Source organism: Myotis davidii, unplaced genomic scaffold (assembly GCF_000327345.1).
Source record: "Myotis davidii unplaced genomic scaffold, ASM32734v1 scaffold449, whole genome shotgun sequence".
Lineage (NCBI taxonomy): Eukaryota > Metazoa > Chordata > Mammalia > Chiroptera > Vespertilionidae > Myotis > Myotis davidii.
The window spans coordinates 3456099-3478086 of NW_006383007.1; the positions used below are offsets into that span (position 1 = coordinate 3456099).

At 40.4% G+C, this 21988-nt stretch overlaps 1 protein-coding gene across 3 annotated transcripts in view; it reads right to left on the bottom strand.

The window, feature by feature from the left end:
• Nucleotides 1–21988, bottom strand: part of RASGEF1B (RasGEF domain family member 1B) — a 540242-nt gene that overhangs the window by 12756 nt on the left and 505498 nt on the right. For all 3 annotated transcript variants that reach the window (XM_006778195.2, XM_015557664.1, XM_006778194.1), the window contains 8 exons: nucleotides 13601–13783; nucleotides 11333–11455; nucleotides 10846–10983; nucleotides 4957–5169; nucleotides 4422–4496; nucleotides 2976–3071; nucleotides 2758–2860; nucleotides 653–732 (listed from right to left, as the gene is read on the bottom strand). In XM_006778195.2, the coding sequence (XP_006778258.2) occupies nucleotides 653–732; nucleotides 2758–2860; nucleotides 2976–3071; nucleotides 4422–4496; nucleotides 4957–5169; nucleotides 10846–10983; nucleotides 11333–11455; nucleotides 13601–13783 (1011 nt within the window). The remainder of the gene's footprint in view (nucleotides 1–652; nucleotides 733–2757; nucleotides 2861–2975; nucleotides 3072–4421; nucleotides 4497–4956; nucleotides 5170–10845; nucleotides 10984–11332; nucleotides 11456–13600; nucleotides 13784–21988) is intronic.

Here is a 21988-nt window from a genome sequence, read left to right on the forward strand (position 1 = left end):
AGTGACCCAGTGCTTCAGCATGAACTTATGCTTTGTTGTAGGTAACAAACCCTTCACAAATAATTGCGGCATACGACCTTACAAGAAGGTATTTATTACACAATATGAAGAAAGAAAATGTAACAAACCCAATGTTAATCCCCAAGTCGGGGGGAAAATATTTTATAAATGTCTACAAAGATAGTGCATTCAAAGCACCAATACGCCAAGGCAATAACGATATGAGTAAGTCTTACTATCCTGAGAACTATATGGGAAGGGCTTCTTCACAGGTTAGCTAAATTTGTTGAAAGGATGGAGAATGAGTATTTCTGTGGGGATGGGGAACTCCTGCTTTGGGACACTGTGAATAAATTAAGTTAGCAGACACACACTGAAGTAGAACTCTGAACTGTTTTGGATCCAGAGTCCATCCTGGCACACAATGGAATCTGACTGACAGGTCACCATTTCTTCGGTCCTCTCTATGAAAGGTCTAGTCTACAGGCTGATTATGCCCCTCCTCCAACTCTACTTCCTTTCCTCCCCTTGGGTCTGTAAAGTGGGTTTTCCTCTGTGTAGAACTATCTGATCAGAAGGCAAGATCATACAGAGGAATTCCACTCTCCAGGTATAAAATGTCACTTAGGAGCGAAACATCAGCTACACATACCTCAAGCACGTCAAACTTCGCAGTCTTCACTTTGGCCCAAGTTTTCTTTAGTCGAGACACTGGGCTCATATTCATGCCAGCTTCGCATTTAAAATGGGGAGGGGGAGAGAAAGTTGAAAGAGAGATATAAGAAAAGCCATTCTAACTTATACTCTGAAAAAGTGTTCACTACTAAGTATAAGTTAAACGTTATAAGACACTGCCAAACAGTTTTTGCAAAGTATAATACCATTTTACACTCCCACCAAGAATGTCTGAGAGTTCCACAAGTTCCACTTGTTCCACATCCTCACCAATATTTGATGCAACCAATCTTTTGAACTTTAGTCATTCCAGTATGTGAAGTGGTACTTCACTGTGATTTTAATTTTTATTTCTCTGATAACGAATGATGTAGATGGAGCACCTTTTCATATACTTATTACCCACTAGTATGTCTTCTTTTGTGAAGTGTCTATTCAAATATTTTGCACTTCTTTTTTACTGGGTTATTTGTCTTACTATTGATTTGTAGGGTTCTTAGATTCTAGATACAAGTTCTTTGCAACTATACATATGATAAATATTTTCTCCCATGATGTGGCTTATCTTAACATTTTCCTAATTGTATAGGAGGAAAAATAAATACTGAACATATTCCATGAATTCTCATATACTTAAAATTAAGTCATCATCTATTACCTAGACCGTGGACCTATCAGGTCACCTTTTTATATATCACTAGAGGCCTGATGCACGAAATTCATACAAGAGTAGGCCTTCCTGCCCTAACTGGTTTGGCTCGGTGGATACAGCGTCGGCCTGTGGACTCAGGGGTCCCAGGTCGATTCCGGTCAAGGGCATGTACTTTGGTTGCGGGCACATACCCAGTAGGGAGGGTGCAGGAGGCAGCTGATCGATGTTTCTCTCTTGTCGATGTTTCTAACTCTGTATCCCTCTCCCTTCCTCTCCGTAAAAAATCAATAAAATATATTTTTAAAAAAAGAGTAGGCCTCCCTTCCCCTGGCTGCCAGCACCGGCTTCCTTCTAGCACCCGGGACCTGGACTTCTCTCACAGCCCCGGCTTCATCTGGAAGGGTGTCCGGTCTAATTAGGACTTCTCTCACAGCTCCGGCTTCATCCGGAAGGGTGTCCGGTCTAATTAGCATATTATACTTTTATTATTATAGATTCTGTTCACTATTTTCATGGAGTGAGCCAGATAAAGAGCAGAAACTTGGCCAGTATTTTTACGGAAAAGACAAAGTGGAAATGATATGGAAAGAGAAATTGGTGAGAGGAGAGATTACTGAATTTTGATCCTAATAAATCTCTGGCTTTAAACTGACCCTGACTCTAAAGAGTCAGGTAAATATTCAAATATTTACTGAGTACCTACAATGTATAGCACAGCCATATCATTTATTATATGAATTAGGACACTTTAAATGAAAAAGTCCTTGTCAATCAATGTGGCAAGACAACAGGCATCATTTAGGAAAACTAACCCCATGCCCTACATTGACAGGATGAATGGAAAGACACATGGTCCCTGGCATTTAAATCCCCATGATAGAAAGGAGCAGCAACATCTGCATTCCAAGGTTATAAGGTCTGCACTGGTAAGCACTCAGAGATGGCATTCAGAAAATGTTCCAGTTTCTCAAGCCACTCTCTTGTCCATGCTGATGGAATCATATACTTTAGTCTCAGATCAAGTATTTCTATAATGCTGGATACAAAAGCTGCCCACTTTTTAAACACAATTTAGAAAAATATCTCACTTATAAGCTTTTATAGGTAAATATTCAGATGAGGATAAAGTGACTAAATATATTCCATGAATTCTAGTGTACTTCTAAAAGATTATTCATACTTGTATCAATTTGGGTATTTAAAGCATTCTGAACACTCTGAAACAATTCAGGATTAAAAAGTACAGTTTTCATTAACAAAACTGTATGATTTGCAAATTTTCAGTGGATACATTTCACAGGACCTATAAAAATAAAGGAGGTGGGAGAGGGCAATGGAGGGGGGAAAGGGGGACATTTGTAATACTTCCAAAAATAAAGATTCATAAAGAATAAAACAAAAAGGACATGTATCTGCCAGCAAACACTCACAGATGATTGCCATTAAGGAATTGAAGTTGCCGATGTTAAAACACTCCCGGGCGACGTCAATGAAGTATTCAATCATCCTTGCCCGGTACTTCTTCTTCACAGGCTGCAGGGAAAAGGAGAATGAGGAAAGTTATCCACCATGGAGGCCCCACAGATGTAAAATAACTACGGAAAAGTAATGCAGAGAGCGAGGAGACCGAGAAAATTCATTTTCTCACCATGCAGATTTCCGTGGCAACCAAGTAGCTGAGGCGATTAAACCATTCCACATAAGCCTCTAAATTCCGTGTTTTCTTCCGTTCACTGTAACAACCCTAAAGGAAAGAAAAATGAGCAGATGAAGTGGACGGGGAAAGAAGAGGCACTATTTTTTGTCATATGTGGGACTTTATTCTCAGTTTATGGATTAGGAAAGCTTTATGGGAAAAGAGAGACAGAAAAAGAGATGGAGAAAGACTAATATTGTTGGCTATTTTTATAGACATACCAGAACCTCTGGGTATATATAGTCCAGCAAAACCCCTAAGGTCTAGAAATATACTCTGATACATTCATTATGGTGCTCTCTCCTCCCAGGAAACCAAGTTTCTCTGGGTGGGAACTGTCCTCCAGAACACAAGTCAAAAAAAGGGTTTGGCTGCATTCTACAACCATCTTGCCTGATGCATGGGGTGTGAATATCAATTGCTCCCAGCACAGCAAGGAGAAGCTGAGAGTGCCAGAGACTAGCCAATTTTTTTCTAAAAACTAAGTCTAGGACAAAATTTTGGAGGATCATGGAGCAAGACACTAATTATCTTTCAAAGTAGATAAATGGAAGGCTACACCACCATTGTCCTTAGGAGGGTGAGTAACATAGTGTTCAAAAACGAAAGGAGTTAAGCTCATCTCGGAGTTCAAAGCCAAGCTTGTACAGATTAATTACACCCCTCTGTCCTTCCTTCCAAAAGAAACACATACCCAAAAAAGTCCATTAGCCTTCTATTGATTGCAAAACCTAATCTTCACTTCCTGTACTGCAGGAAACTATTCTAAGGCAGGAAAACAGCTGTTGCCCAGACTCCCAAAGGAGAGTGTCATTAGCTGGTGATACAGACTTTGCCTAAAAATTTGAAATATTTCTGGAGGTCACTGGGGAAAACATTCCTGATGTATGTACACTGAGTTTACAGTCCATGCCCAGTGTTGTTTTCCTTCACTCAGGCAATAAACCATTCATGAGGGATTCACCTCAAAGCAAGAGGCCAAGCAGTAAACACCCTTGCTCAGCAGCCTGGATGTGCATCCTGTCTTTCCTGCCCCTGTGACTGTTGCATCATGAGCAGAGTATTTTCTTGTATTTTCTTTCTCACTTCATCTGCTAAAACCATTACTCTTGTGTCTCCTCATTTCATCACCACAAACGCCTGCATACACTTGCTTATTAAATTTCCCAATAAGGAGCAAGAAGAGGCTCAAAGTTGGTGATAGGGTAAGAATACTGTGATGGCACTTGGACACCTGACTCAAGAAAACTGCAATGAATCAGACAAGGCTAATTAAATAAAACTTTCAATTTTAAAATCTAAAACAAATAATTCCAATTTCTGTCTCCTATACCCACTATCACAGGCTAAGGGATTCCATTTCTGATTTCAGGGCTGACCTCTGGGTGGACTGATTACCTTGTCATTGTCCAAAGGATCCTTCTGCACAAATGCCTGAACAAATTCTTCTGGCCCGATGTAATTGAGCCTTTCCTGGAACACAAACCCAGCAGGTCAACAGGATTTTTAAAAATTAGAAGAAATGGACTTTCAACTGTTTATTGACTTTTGGCACTACCCCCACTTTTTATGCAGCTTGTAAAATGAGCCTTTAACCCTAAGCCGAGGCAATTTTCTGTTTGAGTCAATGCTGCACTAGATAGTGAAAAGCTGAACAAGTTATGGGAAAATTAATTAGAGGGGCAAGAGGAGGAAGGTCAATGAACTCTTTGCTCTTGCAGTCTTTACTGAGTATTTACTTTAAAGTGAATTCCCAGAATATCAGAAACATTCATATTCAAACGTCTAAACAAAACCCATTCCAGCTATTTCACAGATCAGTTTCCATTTGGAATGTTCTAACCTCTCCTGTGACATTGCTGCTGACACACACACTGGTTGCCACAGCAAAGCAAGTGTGTGGCCACAAAGAGCAGGATGACAATAACCTTACCAGCTCTATGTGAGTCAGCTGCTGGGCCAACGTGTAAGGGTCACTGCAGACAGTGATGATGTCCCTTTGTATGGACTGTGGCTTGGTCCTGATAACTGTGAGCCGGTCTGTAGATGTGGAGCTGATTTTTGCCAGGACTTCCTCATACTGGCTGAGGGTAGCAAGCTTGCGGATTAGACATTGGATCATCTGCTGGACGTTCTTCCTATATGTCTGCCAAGGGAAGAAGCAACTGGTTACATCCTCACTCTGCAAGTCTATTTCACCACTATGCAGACTCACAGACTATGGACTTAAATGATTTGATGGTGGAGAACCATCTTGACCCAGAGCAGTTACGGGAGAATCCAGCCAAGCTCTAACAGTTTAAAAGAGACAAATACACAAGAGCTATCTTTTCAGGCTCATAAGATTTAGTTCTTTAATTGGGCTGCTCTTGAGAATAGATTGCACCAAGAAAACACTACAGTGACATTTGGGATTACCTATAGAAGAAATCCAGTGTACTACGCACCATGTATAACTAAATGTTCTCTGGGTTGCATAGGAATGTACTGGTTGAATTTTGGTGTGTTAAAATACTTGGATCTCAAGTCAGAGCATCCTTTCCCTAACACCTTTTATTTAGAGCCACCTCTGTGATTTCCCCACGCCTAACATTTCCAATCTCATTAGTCAAGGGCATGAACAACTAACTACCTGACAGAAATACACCATTACTTCCCACTCACCCCTCAACCGCCTTCCTGGCTTCCACACATAACGTGGGTGACGCTAAGAAGAGGTGGATATTCATTTATCTACCTGACCTCTACTTGACTCATGTTCATTTCTTTTGTACTCAGGAATCAGTCCTCAAGTTCACAACCGAACTCCTTCACATGGCAATGCTCCCCATAATGCTACTACCATCTGCCACCTGTTCGCTACTGCATTTGCTACAGCCACAACACTTAAGAGAAACTGGTTTTTAAAGCAATGCATGTAGAATCAATAAATGTCAATCTTCCTTTTCCAGCCCCAAATTGCCAAACAACTGTCCTTCTTGAGAAGTTATGAGGCCATATCAAAGCATGGCACTCTGGCCAGTTCAATGCCAGCATGGTCCTTAGGTTGGCAGCTCTAACAGGGGAGTCCCAGTGAACTGAACATAGAAGGGCCTGTTTACATTCCACTACCTAATCAGCTCCTTTCTAAAAGTTTGTCACAAAATCATTTCTTGAGATTAGTTATCTGAAAATTAAATGGCATCTTACCTACAAGTGTAAGAACCATATTATTTTACAGAGGCAATCTGGTTACCAGAGCATGTTACAAAAACTCAAATGAATAGATGGTTGCATACTGAAACCAAGGAAAATCAAATCTGGAAATGTTCAGTTCTCACATAGTCAAGGCAAAAAGGCCTACACAGACCTCTCTTTCTTTTCTTCTTCTCAACTTATCTGGTATACATTCCATTGAGTTCTCTAAACTGTCCACTAGATGACCCTCTTTTCTCTCAACATTCAAGACCACCCTAAAATCACTAATGAAATGCCTAAGTGTTTAACAAAATTGAACCTTTGAAAATCTATCTTCTCCAGAGCATTAAGATGATCAGTTTTGAAGATGCCATCTATCTGTCTATCTATCTATCTATCTATCTATCTATCTATCTATCTATCATGCTTGTCACACAAAGAATACGCCTTTCTTTGAAATTCAAAGCTGTTCAAGGCTGAATTAAGGGCTATTTCAAATCTTGCATTGGGGGGCTGTGGGGTTAGGAAGGGAGCACAAAATGAGAGGAGGGTCAAAAGGTACCAACTTCCAGTTATAAAATAAATAAGTCCTGGGGATATACTGTATAGCATGGTGACTATAATTAATAATCTTGTTTCACATATTTGAAAGTTGCTAAGAGAGTAGATCTTGGAAAGTTATCACAAGAAAAAAAATGTTGTAACTATGTATGGTGACGATTCTGAATATTGGACAGACTTACTGTGGTCATCATTTCACAATACAGACAAATCTTAAATCATTATGTTGTACACCTGAAACTAATATGATGTTGTATGCCAATTATACCTCAATAAAAATAAAACCCCTCTTCCCTATTCCCTTCCCTCTTCTTTCAAAATCGAGTTACAATAAAAGTTTATGAACCTAAAATGATTTCTTCAGTCTTCTGTTTCAAATGTAATAATAAATGCTCCCTAGGTGATTCTGATATTCAGCAAAGTGTGAGAACCAATGCTCCACTAGCATACCTGGTGAAAGATTCTTACTCTACACTTTAGGAAATGCTTTCTTAGGGAAGAGGTAGTGGAATGTACAGTCAAGGATTCAGCTAATGAGCAAAAACAACAAAGCATAAGGGGAAAATATATACAACAGAGTATACGAGAGAGAAAGCTATTTAAATAACAAAGAACTAGATCTTGCCCTATGTGTGTGTGTGCATGTGTGAGTAGGAGAGAGATATTGAGAGGCAGAAAGCACGTATATATGTGCATGACCTCTTTAAAGTTTTTTTTTTTGCCATTTGCTTCCTTGAGAAACCAAGCTTTGTGTTGTTAAGCATGCTTCCTTACTGAGTCATGAATTGCTAAATATGTATTTATTCTTTTTTATAACTTCAAATGCCAGTTACAGTAATTACCTGGCAAATAAAGGCAGAATAACGACCAGCTCTGTAAGAGAAAACTGCATTCTACCCACAATAGTCATTTGTCATACAATTCATTCATTAGTTTCGTTTCATGTTTCTTGCAGGCAAGTCTTAATAAACCACTTTATTTTGGGCAAACCCCCAAGGGGGAAACATATTAAGCCAATTTATGTGCAACTGTCCTAGCAGATTAAAAAAAAAATCTGACTAAAGTATATATGGGGCACACCTGGATTCACTGACTGCCAAGAAAATCTGTAAAGTCCCAGGCAAGAAGCAACAAGTCCCAACCCCAGCCCATGCTCCTTCCCATGGAGGGAAATAATTTTTCTGTGGAGGGAAATATTTTTTTCCTATTCCAGTAATTGAGTAAGAAACAAGTCGTTCATTTGTTCATTCATTCTGCTTGGAAAAAAAAAAAAACAGTGAAAGCCAATAATTGGGGGAAGGGTGGTTGTGGTTGGGGGGACACCTAACCACATCACAGGTAAGTGGCATGCCAAGCAAAGAACTGAGGAAAGAGCATCCATCCCAAACTTTTAGAGCTGAAAGGGATATTAACAGACAATCATCTCTATGATTTATAGAAATGAAGAAGGAGCAAGAAATTTATGGACTTGCCCAGCCGTGGGCAAACTACAGCCCGCGGACCAGATCCGGCCCGTTTGAAATGAATAAAACTAAAAAAAAAAAGACCGTACCCTTTTATGTAATGATGTTTACTTTGAATTTATATTAGTTCACACAAACACTCCATCCATGCTTTTGTTCCGGCCCTCCGGTCCAGTTTAAGAACCCATTGTGGCCCTTGAGTCAAAAAGTTTGCCCACCCCTGGACTTGCCAAAGCACACACAGCTGCCAAGTGGGGACCCGATTCTGAATACTGGACAGCAAGAGAAGGAACAAATCTCACTATAAACCCGACCTGACCAAGGCAGGTGACATCTCTCCGCTCAACACCAAGGTTAATCAATTCTTTGTAGACTTGGCTTATGCTCTCATTTCTTTTCACACTCAAGAGCATCTGCAAAACTAAAGGTTTATCAAGGATTTGTTATTAACACAGAAATGCTGGTAAGAAGCCAGGCCAGAAGGCTGTTTGCCCTTTGCACAGGTCCATCCTTGATTTTGTTTAAAACAAGATCCACCTGGCAAACACAGATAGAAACCACTTCCCTTCCTCCCATAACAAGGACAAAAAGTCATCCATTTGGCATTTTCAAACCACTAACTTTTTATTAGTGTTGACTAGAAAACGGTGTTCCTTTGGGGAAGGACCAAGTCACCATTTCAGCCATTTCAAGATACTGCCATATCAAGAACTCAAAACAACACGTAACCGGGAGGAAGCACCGACGGACTCAGGGGCTCAGCCTTCATACAAGAAAAAGTTCCTGTGAAGTCACTAACCTTCTGAGCAGCTTGTCATAGTCAAGTCACTGAGCCTGCACGGACCCTACCAAGCAACCCAACAGCCAAGCCTCTAGTAAAATATTCACTACAAAAGTGAACTGTGATGCTAAGTGTGTGCCTTTGTGAGTGAGGGACTTACCAATTCAAACCTCACTCGAACCTGTCACACAAACTGGCAAAATGATTATAACAGACTTAATTTGCAAAATGACTCAGGAAACCCCTCATTCAGCCTTATGGAAACAGCGCTGTCTTCAGCACGACTCAGTATGTCATAAGGAAACGGTAGAAGGGTTAATTCTGTTTTCAGGAGAACATAATGTGGGAAAGCAAGTGGAAATTTTTCAAGTGCTAATCTTATAAAATTTTATTCAGATTTTTTTATGTCAGGGGAAATGGTATTAAAACGTGTTCACGAGAAATAGAATAGATACAGTGTCTCGTTACATGATCTTAACAGCATGCCAGTGAAAGACTGACTTCTCAAGGAAGGTTACTGTAAGTGGGAAATGCATTGTAAGATGAAAGAAACAAGACATCACTGCAACAGCCAAGAGCTTCATCTGTCTCTTTGCATGTGAAAATGTTGTATCTGTGCCTAAGTAACTTGCTCCTAGGAGCTCATCAGCAACAGAGAAACTACAAAGACATCTTTGCCCAACAAGCCTCAACACAGAATACCTACCCTCCAGGCCTGCTTCAAAGAGGATAACCTTGAATTTGTCACAGCTAGTTAGCGCTTATCAAAGGCTCACCTGAGGGAAGCGATATTTATGAAAGATTTTCTAAGAGGCTTACTTTCCATCTCCACCTATTGTAGGTGCTAGCCTTGAATCAACTTCCTAACGTCCTGGATCCTTCTCTTCTCCTCTCACAAAGACTCACCTTTGCTAATTTACACATTAATCTTACGGTCTCCCTTTTTATCAAGGAGCGTTTGTTATAAACACTATACAGAGTGGTTTCCCTGGCCTTATTCTAATTGCCCCTGTACAAAGTCTCTCATATAAACGTTTTTTAAAATAGCATTTAACTCAATGCCCTCAAAAATTAGGATGCTTTCTCTTTTCTGACAGTGAAAATTACATAACCAACTGTATTTCCCTTTTATCTGGAGCTCACACTCAGATCACAGCAACCTGTCCTGTTGGACTGGTCTCAACATTAGCCTATTTGTTTTCTCATTTCCATGGTACAATCCCTATTTCTATTTATAATTTATTAATACACTACTTCTATCTGTTATCGTATTAATATGTTATTTTCTATCTATTAGTGTTTATGTCTACCAATATGATAGCTAGCATCTATCTTAATATGTCAAACCTTTTTGGAGGAAAAAGAGTATGTGTACAGTCAAATTAAAAACATCTGCAAGGGGAGGGGGAGGATGAAGAGGATAAAGGGGGAAGGTGACGGAAGGAGACTTAGAGTTTGGTGGTGAGTATGAAATATACAGATGGTGTATTACAAAGTTGTACCCCTGAAACTTAAGTTATCCCAATAAATTGAATTTTTTTTAAAAAAAGACACAAAAAACACCCATGCTTGCAACAGGAATCCTGTGCATGAATTGACATGAACATACCCCAAAATTAATCACATAAAGCTCTAAATTATACCCTTGGAAGTGTGATTGTATAATCATCCCCACTTAACACCCCAAACAGACCAATGTGCTATGGAGAGAACTTGCTCAAAGATAAAAAAAAAAACAACAACAGGAAGCCATGGAGGTTCTGATACCTCGTTCAGCATCGTTCCTCACCAAGGCTCTGCCCAGAAATGCAAGCAGTTATGCTACAGTCAGGTTACCCACCTCCTCGCCACTGGCTATTCGGTGAGCCAGGTCTTTTAAGTTTCTCATCATTCTTTCATCCCGAAAATCATAAGGAAAAGTTTCTGTCCATTCTGTCAGAAGTTGAAGGATTTTGGGTGCAATTTTTCTTATCTGGTTCTAGGGAGAAAAAGCAAAATCTAATTCAGCGATGTCTATCACCATGGACCACATCAAATAATTACAAACAGTGTCCCTGATAGACTTCTAGTGCAAAGACTTTGGGATTGAAGAAGCTCTAGTTCCTCCTTCCCCCAGTCAATCCAAAGTGCCACCCACCTAAGGCAGGACCCGGAATGTTCCATGCCATGAGATGTGTAATGTGCTCGTTATGCCATTCCCAATCCCCTGTACATGGCAACAATACCACTTATGTACCTCAGCCTAGGAAACCAATTTCACAAAATCTAAGCCACAGAGTTACCAAACTTAATAGAAAAAAAATCGTAAAGTTCGAACATATAATTACCTTATCACTGTTTGGGTCATTTAGTCTCTGGTGCTCAACACATAAGTGGCAAACTTTGGCCATTAGCTCATACGGATGCATGAATAACCGAGAACTGAGTAGAAAGGTAAATATGTATGTTCTCTGTGGTAAGAGAAAAAAATCACATGGTTACATTTCTTCTGAAACTAATATTTTTCCTCTATATTATACATCTTTTTTCATTACATTCTCTCAATCAAAGTTAAATGCTGCAGTTTCAACGGTGATGCTTACTAGTAGTAAAATACCACAAGATGAATGTCTCCTTTATCTTTTCATGTATTTTTTCCTTTAAACCATACTAAAAATAATAGAAGCACAAGAGAAGTTTAGCTACTGAAATTATCCACAGCTCATCTTCACATCTATCCTCTGGGAGCCAGCACACAGAATCATATAACTCACTCTAGTAAAAAAAGAATGAATTTCAGCCCAGAGAGATAAATCTAACTAAAATATACTACCCACACAGAATCATGTTCTGTGTTCAAATATTAGGGTAATTCAATGGAAACCAAAAGAACAGCCAATCACATCAGCTCAGGAATTCTCCAGGGTGCCCAGGGTAACACACTGCAGTGTTTGTGCACTCTGTTAGAGCTAAAGGCAGCCCTTCAAGTCATCTATTTACTTGCTCAAAGGCTAAGCAATTTGATAAAATACAATATCACACTATATTCTTTTCTTTAACCACATTATCTCCCAAGAAGCCAGTAATAAAATAGTGCTTATTTGTTATAATAGTTTCAGACGCCCAATGGAAAAAAAAATCCCATGGGATTTTTCCCCAACCTTGGGAGCCTCTAATAGCTCATAAACACTTCCAGGGCTGAACAAGGGACTCCTTTTACTTCTGATTACAAGTTTTCCCTGTGTGGCAACATATTTAAAAATGCTATGTAACAAATCACACATAGGGAGATAACTCAGTAAGAAACGTTATGTTGAGTTATAGAGGCAAGCACACTCTACCCTTTGCACACCAAGGTCATTATCTATAATAATAAAAGACTACTATGCAAGAGGCCAAAAGATCGAACAGCAAAACGACCGTCTGGATGACCATGCTATGACATGCACTGGCACCAGGCCAGGCAAGGTGGGCGCAATGCAATTGGTTGGGGGGCCCCACCATCACCCCATGATCACCCCGCAGAGAGAGGCCTAGGCTACTGGCTGGTGAGGTGATTGATGAGGGGTCTCTGCAATCAATCACCCCAAACAGGGAGGCCCAGGCTACCCAGCTGGTGGCGCTGTGGGAGTAGGCAGGGCCTCTTCTGGGGAGCAATCAATAGCAGAGCCCTGGCTGGGGAGAGGCCCAGGCTACCCGGCTGGCAGCACTGAGGCGGGTGGGCGGGGCCTCCCTCTGTAGATGCAATTGATGGCAGGGCTCCCAGACTATGAGAGGGCAAGGGCACAGGCCGGTTTGAGGGACCCCTCCACCCGCAGTGCATGAATTTTGTGCACCAGGCCTCTAGTTATATTATAAAAACATATGAATCTAGTGTCTACATATTTTCATGAAATTATTATCAACAACCAGCTGCTGGTTGGCAGGGGCAGTTGTAGCACCAAGAAAGGAGGGCATATCACTTGCCCAATAATTAGAAAAGCCATGTTTGATTGCTAATACCAGGAGTGAGGCTGTGTGCAAATTTCAAATTTGTTTTCTCTTCTCTAGCTTTTGGAATTGCTGTAAAGATTGAGCAAATGTAAATGAATTGCCTAGATTAGAAAGTATGATCTACAGAAATGTCCACTTATCAAAGCAAAACATAAGCTATCATGTCATCTGATGTCCAATCACAAAGAATTGCATCTTGAATATAACACTTGTTCTCTTTGCTATGAAATTTCTCTGACTTTACTTTTCCCAACATAGTGATGCTCTTGGAAACACAAAGGCATTCAATATTCTGAGAGCATCCAATATTCTCTGGCATGTCTATTTAAGGACCAAGGCACATGCCTGAATCAAACCTGCAGATACTTCCTTTAGATGGTATCTGACTATCTACAATGTGGTACCAACCCTGGAAAGAAACTGGTATGCAGACAACCAAAATTGGGATCTTAGCCAGGCACACTTTGATCTCAAAGCAGTTAATAATCATATGCAATTTCTTATTAGGAAAACCTTTAACATCCCAGATATAATTTTGTAGAATCTAGGGTCCCGACTATTGTGTCATACTTTCTGCTGAATTAGAAACCAAGGATGTGTTTCAGAGGAACACGGATACCTACATCCGGATAGTAATCCACGTTAGGTACCAAATGCTGGATGAGTGCTTCCAGAGATCCAGAGAGGAGGTTGTTGTCATGGTAATACAGCCCCCCGCAGCTGTCCTCTGCAGACTGATAGAGGTTTCGGTTATAACCACTGCTGTCAAACATGGCTGAAAAGGGAGGCGTCTGAGGCATGCTTTCCTAAAGTAAACAAAAAAGGAGAAAGCATAGTGTTAGTAATATACAATCCAAAAGAAAAGTAAGTTTTAGCAAGCTTTAACGGTAAGGCAAGAACAGGCAGTTTTTAAAAAACAGGTTAGGTTCTGACACAATATCAGAATCCGTCAAGAAGCAAACTGCTCTTTGAGTTACCATACTTTTGAGTACCAATCTCATTCAAATACCATAAATGCTCAGCTCACAGGATTTATAGGCTTAAATTCGAGTCTCTGGCTGCTATACTTAGATATCATCCTTCCCATTTGGTCACTGCTTTAGCCCTGTGGGGCAAGTATTCTAAGGAGGAAATGTGTAAACCTTCAAAGTTCATCAGGAAGTAGGACCTCACACTGAAGAAATATCAGACTAGCAACGGGCATAGATTAGGAGTCAACTGAAGCAAAAGTTGACAAAGTGAAACAGTCAAAGAGGCCTAGAATGAAAGTGCACAGTAGAGCACACAGTGTGTGTGTTCACGGATGTGAGTGTGTGTTAAGAGATTGAATGCTGACTCCTGAGCTTCCCTTGGGAGATGGGGATGCTGTTGGTTTTCAACCCTTTGTGTTAAATTCCTGTGGGGGTGAGGAGCTCTAGAGAGCCAGAGTTCTCAGTAAACACACAGGCTGGGAAGGCACCCGGTGTGGAGAACAGGAGCACGGCGCCAGTCTTCTCCGCCCATGAGTGTGCAGCTCACAGAGCCTTGTCACAGGTGCTCAGCAGAGGCCAGAGGTTAGTAGGTTATGACTTGGGTTCCTAAGGGCAGAGCTCCCGGCCCTGAGAACAGAACCCTGCTCTGGGAGTGCATCTGAACAACGGAGGCATTCAGGAGCTGCCCAGACGGAGGGTGTCAGAAACCACACAATGAGAGGAAGCCAAACTCCAGCCTTGGGCTGACAGGGACAGCGTGTGTAGAGGCTGCAGGAGGATACAACTTGGGCTAGTCCTTCTTTTCAAGATGCTGAAAGTCATTTGCACCCGGATGGGGCAGGCCTGTGGAGCCCTGCCTCAGAAGGCACCTCCCTCACTGCTAGGGCATCTGTTCCAATGCCAGAGAATGGGCCACAGCCTTACAATGTGTGCAGGTGCCTGGCAGGGGGCGGCCAAGGGTGCAGTGTTGGAAAAAACACACACACATCCACGATACAGCCGACCCGGCAGGTGAAAACAGCATCTAGGGAAAGTAGCATCCAAAAAGTCTTGCAACCGGCTGCCTTCGGTTTGTTAACACTAAGAATTAACCCATAAAACAGTCAGGTGTCACTCGGCACCAAAAGCCACCAAGTCCTTGCACATGTTAGTGATGTGCTCCCATTAAGCAGATAAAGCCTGCGACCTAGACAAGGACTCAGATTTAGTGAAGTCCTCATCTGGTCCTGAACAGCCATGAACACTTTGGAAGGTCATTTGCCCTGCAACCCCCACCCCAGGAGGTCCTTCATCTGGAAAATTACTTCCAATTTTGTTTACTCCTTCTGGAATTCTAACAAAACTACCAATTCTCCTTGTAGCAAGAGTTCTTCGTAAAGCCTTAGTAGAGCAATGGCAAAAGGCTATTTTCGTGTCCCTTGGCAATGTGTCGCACACAGAACGTGTCTGAAGAGGTACAAAATCTCAACACTGAGAAAACCCCCTCCAACCAGGCGCCTAACAAAAATACTACAAATAGCAATGGAAACCAAACGGAGGTTGGGGTAAGTTCATTGGGGTTGTAGCTTATTATACGTAAAAATCAATTTGAAGAAGAGAGTATGTCACAGGCGCTTCTCTGCAATTAGCCCCAAGTTCTGTCTCGAATCAGCTGACCTGATTTTCCCATGAGCCACCTTGATTGTTGAACGTGCAGGGAGCAACTGCTGAGATTCAAGCCATTCCAAGAGATTCCAGCCCGTTCTTTATGCACAGCGGTCATATGTTCTACCTCGCCAGGTATTCAAGACAGCATCTTACAACTCCTTAGGCCTCCCCCCTTCCTCAGCTGTGCATTCCTCTACTATGGGATCCTGTGTGTAGGAAAAGGTCTCCTGTCCCACTGTTCTTTGCTTCTCTGATTCCCCATCAAGGCCACTCACCTGAGAAGCATGGTGTGGAAGGCTTTGAGAATGTCCACAGCACTCCATCTGTGTCAAGTTTACCACCTACAGATGCCTTTTTGGATTCTACAACCCACCCTGTTTGGCAGGCATCCCCACTGTTTTGACTGCATGAGAAGCTAAGGTTCAGAAAACCTGTAATAACTAGCCTGGGGTTATACATCAGATAAGGGGCAGAAAGGGCAGGGCTTCAAACCCAGGTCTTCAGATGTCAAGTTCAAAAGTTATTACACCACATCGTTTCACTGCAAGTGGTCTTCTTTGAACTTCTAACGTTTAACCATGAAAAGAAAAGCCTGTCAGTATCCCCCAAATTGTAGGCTATTAGAGAAATTTATATATTTTACATGTTCTACATAAATCCTGGCTCCAAAGATGTATGACAGCCATTAAGTACTCTTCTTACAAAGCAATACTATCAACAAAAGAGCTTAAGCTACTGATCTTTGCAATCAAAACACAATCCCATCTAAATAAAGATTTCAGAGATCCTAATGTGCATTTCTTTTATTTTAGTGTCTTTGAAACTGGGTTAGACATAAATAGTCAAACAATAAGCAAACATGTTTAATTAAGTTTTTTTTTTAGTGATATGTGAAATAAAAGAGCATCTTACAATGGATGGCATCTTAGAGTCAATGAAATACAGAAATATTTGCTTGTGTGCACTCTCTAGATTTCCAGTAAAAAATGTTAATGAGACAAATGACCAAAAGAAAGATCATGCATCAGAGTATTCACCCCCCACTTCTGGATAATCTCCAACAAGTGGCCTGCCTAGACATTTCCTGGGAAGATCAGTTGCCTAGTGTAATAGATGCCTTTGATAAACAAGGAGGAAGGTCAGCAGAATGGTACAGAAGGTGCTGTTTGTAAAGTGTATTTTTAAATACCTAAGAAGTAAACATACTACACTTCTTTTCTCCCCAAGTGTCACCCACATCAAGAACTACTATTGTTCAGTATTACTCGGATTTCACATCCAGGACTTTGAGTTCTACCTGCTTCGCTTCTGAAAGTGAAAAGATTCAGAAGATTAAATACTGGCTCCATTCTTGTTTAAGAAGACAAATATAAAACCCAAGTACTGGACATAAGGATCCAGAGGACTGTTTTCCCTGGGTACTATTATCAACTCTAGGACTAATTTGCTAATGGTTTCCTAGTGGAAGAAGGGCTAAGTGTAAGGCTCCTATCTCATAGCATCCCTTTCTTTTTTCCAGTGTCACTGTAGTTCTGACTTATCTGCAGCGAACTTCTTTACAGCTCTCACAGTTAATATTTCCTGGGGTCCTGTGAGCTCTCAATATACTCCTCTGCACCCTTTCCAACATAACCTCAAAATCAACTTCTCCATGGTCAGCCATTCTTCTGTAGCATATTTTGTCCAACCCAATGTACTCATCCATGGGGACCTACTAACCAAAATTCTTGTTTAGGAAAAGTAGACTCCTTCCTAAAATTAGAATGTGTGACAGCATAAAGTTAAAAACTGGCATTAATTTAACTGTTAAGTCAAACTTCAAAGCAGTTAATTCCTTTGGGGAAAAAAAAAGGAGAGATTTATGATTGACACTTGAACAAGTTAAGCTATTGGCTTTATTCAAATCGCTGCCAATAAGATAAGGCAGAGGGCAGGTTAATCTCCCAAGTAATGCTCACCTTACTAAATTTCATTTGCAAACCAGCTCTTGGAAACTCAGAATATAGTCTATCTGGTCAGTGGCTTTTAACTTTTCTGGGGGAAATCATACACCTCTCCCCAGAAGAAGTGCATATACTTTCAGGGAGCTCAGACCCCAGGTTGGGACGCACGTGTGTGGGCACATGTACAGAATCTAGTTATTTATCTACTCTGGCTCAAATGAGGAGAAGATGGTGGCTCTGCAGGGAACCTTGGCCTGCCACATTCCAGGCTCCTCCTTCAAAATGAAGGAATGCTGTATTTTTAGGCAGTACCAATCACGTGGAGTTGGAGAGTATTAAAAAAAGAGACATTGCTTTTAGTTTGGGTAGAGATATTTAAATAGACTTTCCCCTTCCTACATTGGAGCAGTCCTTTGGGATAGAGAGGACATAATGAGACAATGGAAAACAAATTTTGGTTTTTTAAACAAGGAATCAGGTTAGAAGAAAGTTTAGCAACACCAAAATTAGCATGCGGATTACAGGTCCTGCCAGAAGACTTCCCTGAGGGAAGTAAAAGATACATCCAATCCAGGTAGACAAGATGAATGTTCTTTTTAAAAATCAATTTGGTAAGCTGGAGAGTTGGTTGACAGACCAGGTATCTTACAGGGGCAGCTAATTCAGTCACAAAGATATATCATGTTCTCCCAAGGACCCTGAAAAAGTTCTGCCTGACATTGATCCAGCAGCAAGGCAGCCAGCTCCGGGTGATTTACGGGATGAATGGATTTGAAAGGCTTGCCTAATGGTTTCAATCCGACTAAAGCGCCAGATGAAAAGCTGCCTTTTTCTCAACAGCAGACTGTGTTTGAATTAGCGGCTGCTTTTGCACAACGTTATTTATGATGAGGCAGGTGCACCAGGATAAGGTGGTTTCAGGTGACAATTTGGATTGGAAAAGAGCTCTAGGAAAAGATGGGTGTGGGGACTAAATCAAAAGCTATCCTTCAACATCTGTTATAGCTGCATTGTAAATCTCTCCCAAAAGGTCGAGTCAGCATTCCCTTTACCCTCAAGTGAATGAGATAGAAAAGGCAGGAGTCAAAGAAAAAGTGTTGCTTTTTTCCCCCAAAGACTTAATAAATCCAATGCCTTTATATTGATCACTATCTTTTAGCTTCTGTTCAAATGCTGAGCATACATTCCAATTAAAAAAAAAAAAAACCCCACTGAGGTGGAGGAAGGCCTCCCTATCACAGCTGAACTCTGATAGCATGTTTGTTTAGTGAGGAGTGGCTTAATTTAATAGCCTGGAATTACTAGTTCCCCAATAATCCATCTAGATCCTAAAGGAACTTTGCACTTGGGTGAGATATATCTTCTTCCTATTTACATTTGAGGTTCCAGAGATCTGAATGAGAAAGACTTCATAGATTTCAGTTTTACTCCAGAGTATATCTAACTACAGATTTGAACCAGGGTGAAAGTCAAAGCCAAGTTTTTGACACTCCCTAAAATATGGCTTATATAAGCTTGAAAATGTCTAAAAGATTATCTTCTCAAGTCTTTCCTCAGCCAGGGAAATCTAAAAGCAGAGATCTCTAGCAATAGCCCTGAGAACTGTAGACATCCTATACCTCCTTGAAAAAAAGAGGTATTATGTAGAGTACAAACATACAAAACCAACAACTCATATCAACTCACTTCTCTGGCATCTGAACAAAAAGTAAGTAATTTCCAGACAAGTTCATTCTTTGGAAAGGAGCCCCAAATGCTGAGTAGATTTCAAAGTCAAGGGAGAAAAATCAGTATTTTTAAGGAAAGAAGGTCTAATTTTTCTCCATAATAATGAAATGGTGGTATTGTTTTCTTATTTTTATATAGGCTTCTATAGAGAAAGTATTTTGTATTTTTTATTGATTTCTCCTAGATGTTACTTTTTTAAAAAAGTCTCTTCTAATTTCTAATTGATGGAAGGAGGGGATTCTGACTCAGATAACTATTATCTGGTTTCCCTGGAAGATAAACAAAGCTAAAACTTGTCATCTTTTGTCTTAAGGATATCTTGCTAGTAGTTTATTAAAACACAAAATGATATTTCAGTACATGGAAACTCTAAATGGGCTGGGATAATCATTTAAAACTTCTCTATGAGATAAATCTTTGTGGTGTGGGAACTGATCACAGAACATGTTGACATTATGCACTGGTTTAATCTACAACTTTCCTGCAGTTCCTGCAATTAACAGCAGATGGCTCCAGGTCCCTTGTCTTTGAAAGAGTTGGCGCTTTCCAGCAATAACAGCTGGTGCTGGATCAGAAAAATAAAAAGGACAACTACAGTTTGGGGAAGAAATCTTGAGAAATAAGTGTTTGTAATCTTGGTATATCATTGCTCTTAGGAAAGTGGCATTGCTCTTAGGAAAGTGGCATTGTTCATTCTGTACAGTGGAAAATATATACTGGCTGATAAAGCCAGTTTGTCTTATTTCCTATGTCTTAGGTGCCCGTCTGTGATGAGATTTAATTATTTTGTTTTCCCAGAGGAATAAAAGTGATCTTCTGGATAATCAAAATCATCACTAGCTAATTAAGTGCTGCCATAAAGAACTTTCTGGGATATTGGAAATGTTCCTCTTCAGCACTGTCCCATACTGTGCTGTTAGCCACATGTGCCCATTGAGCCCTTCAAATGTGGTGAGCACAACTGAGAAACTAAATTCTTTATTTTCTTTTCTTTAAACTTAATTGAAATAACCCCATGTGGCTATTTCCTGTCATACTGAATGCCAAAGAAAGTAGCTGAATCATCATTTATACATAATGCATCCCAAGCCAAATTACAGAATATGATTTGGGGAGAATCTTTACCAAAAGGATATATTTTTCTCAACCCAATTCATCTCAGCAGTTAAATGGCCTGATACTTAAGAGGGCATTTAGTAAACAAGCAGAATTTTCTATTTGCGTTGCACTATAAAACATGATTACTAAGATAATTTTATTTTTTGTCTGCAAGCTCTTGAAAAACTACCCTAATGTCTCCCCCTCCATTCTTTTAGATAGAAAGATACTGGTGGTCTAAAGTGTCTTTCTTTCATACGAGGCTTATTTGTATTTTCTCTGTGTTCAACTAAAGTTTTTCATACCAGGGTTTCCTAATAAAATTTCTAGCAATTTAATGATTTCCCAGATGTGGATATACCTTGGAGTAAAATAGTAAACATGTAAACCTAAGAAAAAAAGTGACTGGCTTAATTCAAAAAAATATCCTGACTCAACCTCTTGATAATTCGTATTTTTAAATATACTAACAAGGGGAAAAAAACAAAACCATTTTAAGAAAATATTAAATCTCTACATAGTTTTCATCAATAAAAATAAACTTCAGCCCGGCTGGTGTGGCTCAGTGGTTGAGCATCAACCTATGAACCAGGAGATCACGGTTAGATTCTGGGTCAGAGCATATGCCCAGGTTTCAGGCTCAATCCCCAGTAGAGGCAGCTGATCAATAATTCTCTCTCATCATTGATGTTTCTATCTCTCCCTCTCCCTTCCTCACTGAAATAAAAAATATATATATTTTTAAAAGAGAAAGAAATGTCATTCTCCTCTCCTCGCTTCCATGCACCCAGAAAGTAGGTGAACATCTGCCTGCAGATCACTTCAACACTCCTTCTTCCCCTGCTAATACAGGGTGCAAATGCATGAAGTGATAGCACAGCAAAATAAATAAGTTATCACAGAGCTGAAAGAGACCCAAAAAGCATCGAGTTCAACATCCTGTCTAATTTTACAAATACTGCAGGTACAGGGAGAAAGTAAGTGACTTGTTAAGGCACCAGGTCTGCCAGAACCTTAGTCTCTCTCTATTCCAAAATCTGTCCACAGCACTAGGCTACAGCATCTGTCATTTTAGGATAAGGGAGGGTTGCAGGGATACAGTTTATGTAGATTTCACTGGAGGACCAAGAAAGGACAACTGTGGTTCTTGAAAAATGAAGAGGATGGGGAGGCAACTCCTGAATTCAACCACAACAGCACAGTTTGTGTCTTCAGGCTCACAGAATGCTATGATGGTCTTTCCATTGGTTATTTGTGGACATCAGACTCGAGATTCTCAACCCCTGCTTCAGAGAGTCCAGATTCTTCTCATCAGGAAAACTACCCTCCTTTCCCCATCTCCTCTCCAAGGAGATACTTTCTTTGGGGTCACCTATATGCTCATCCAAAGTCCAATTCCTCCACGGTCCCTAGGGAGATGGATACAGTTGATCCCATCACTTCTGTGCTATATTAGGTACCTTGCCCAGCACAGACAGTCACACAGCTTTTCCCCTTCAATTTTCTGACCATTTCTCTTTTTCCTAGATAGGCGTTTTTCAATTGATTTTTTTTCTTGCCTTATTGTAGTTTATCAGCCAGTAGTTAATTTTAGAGTATAAGAAAGTAATGTTAGCAATTACCT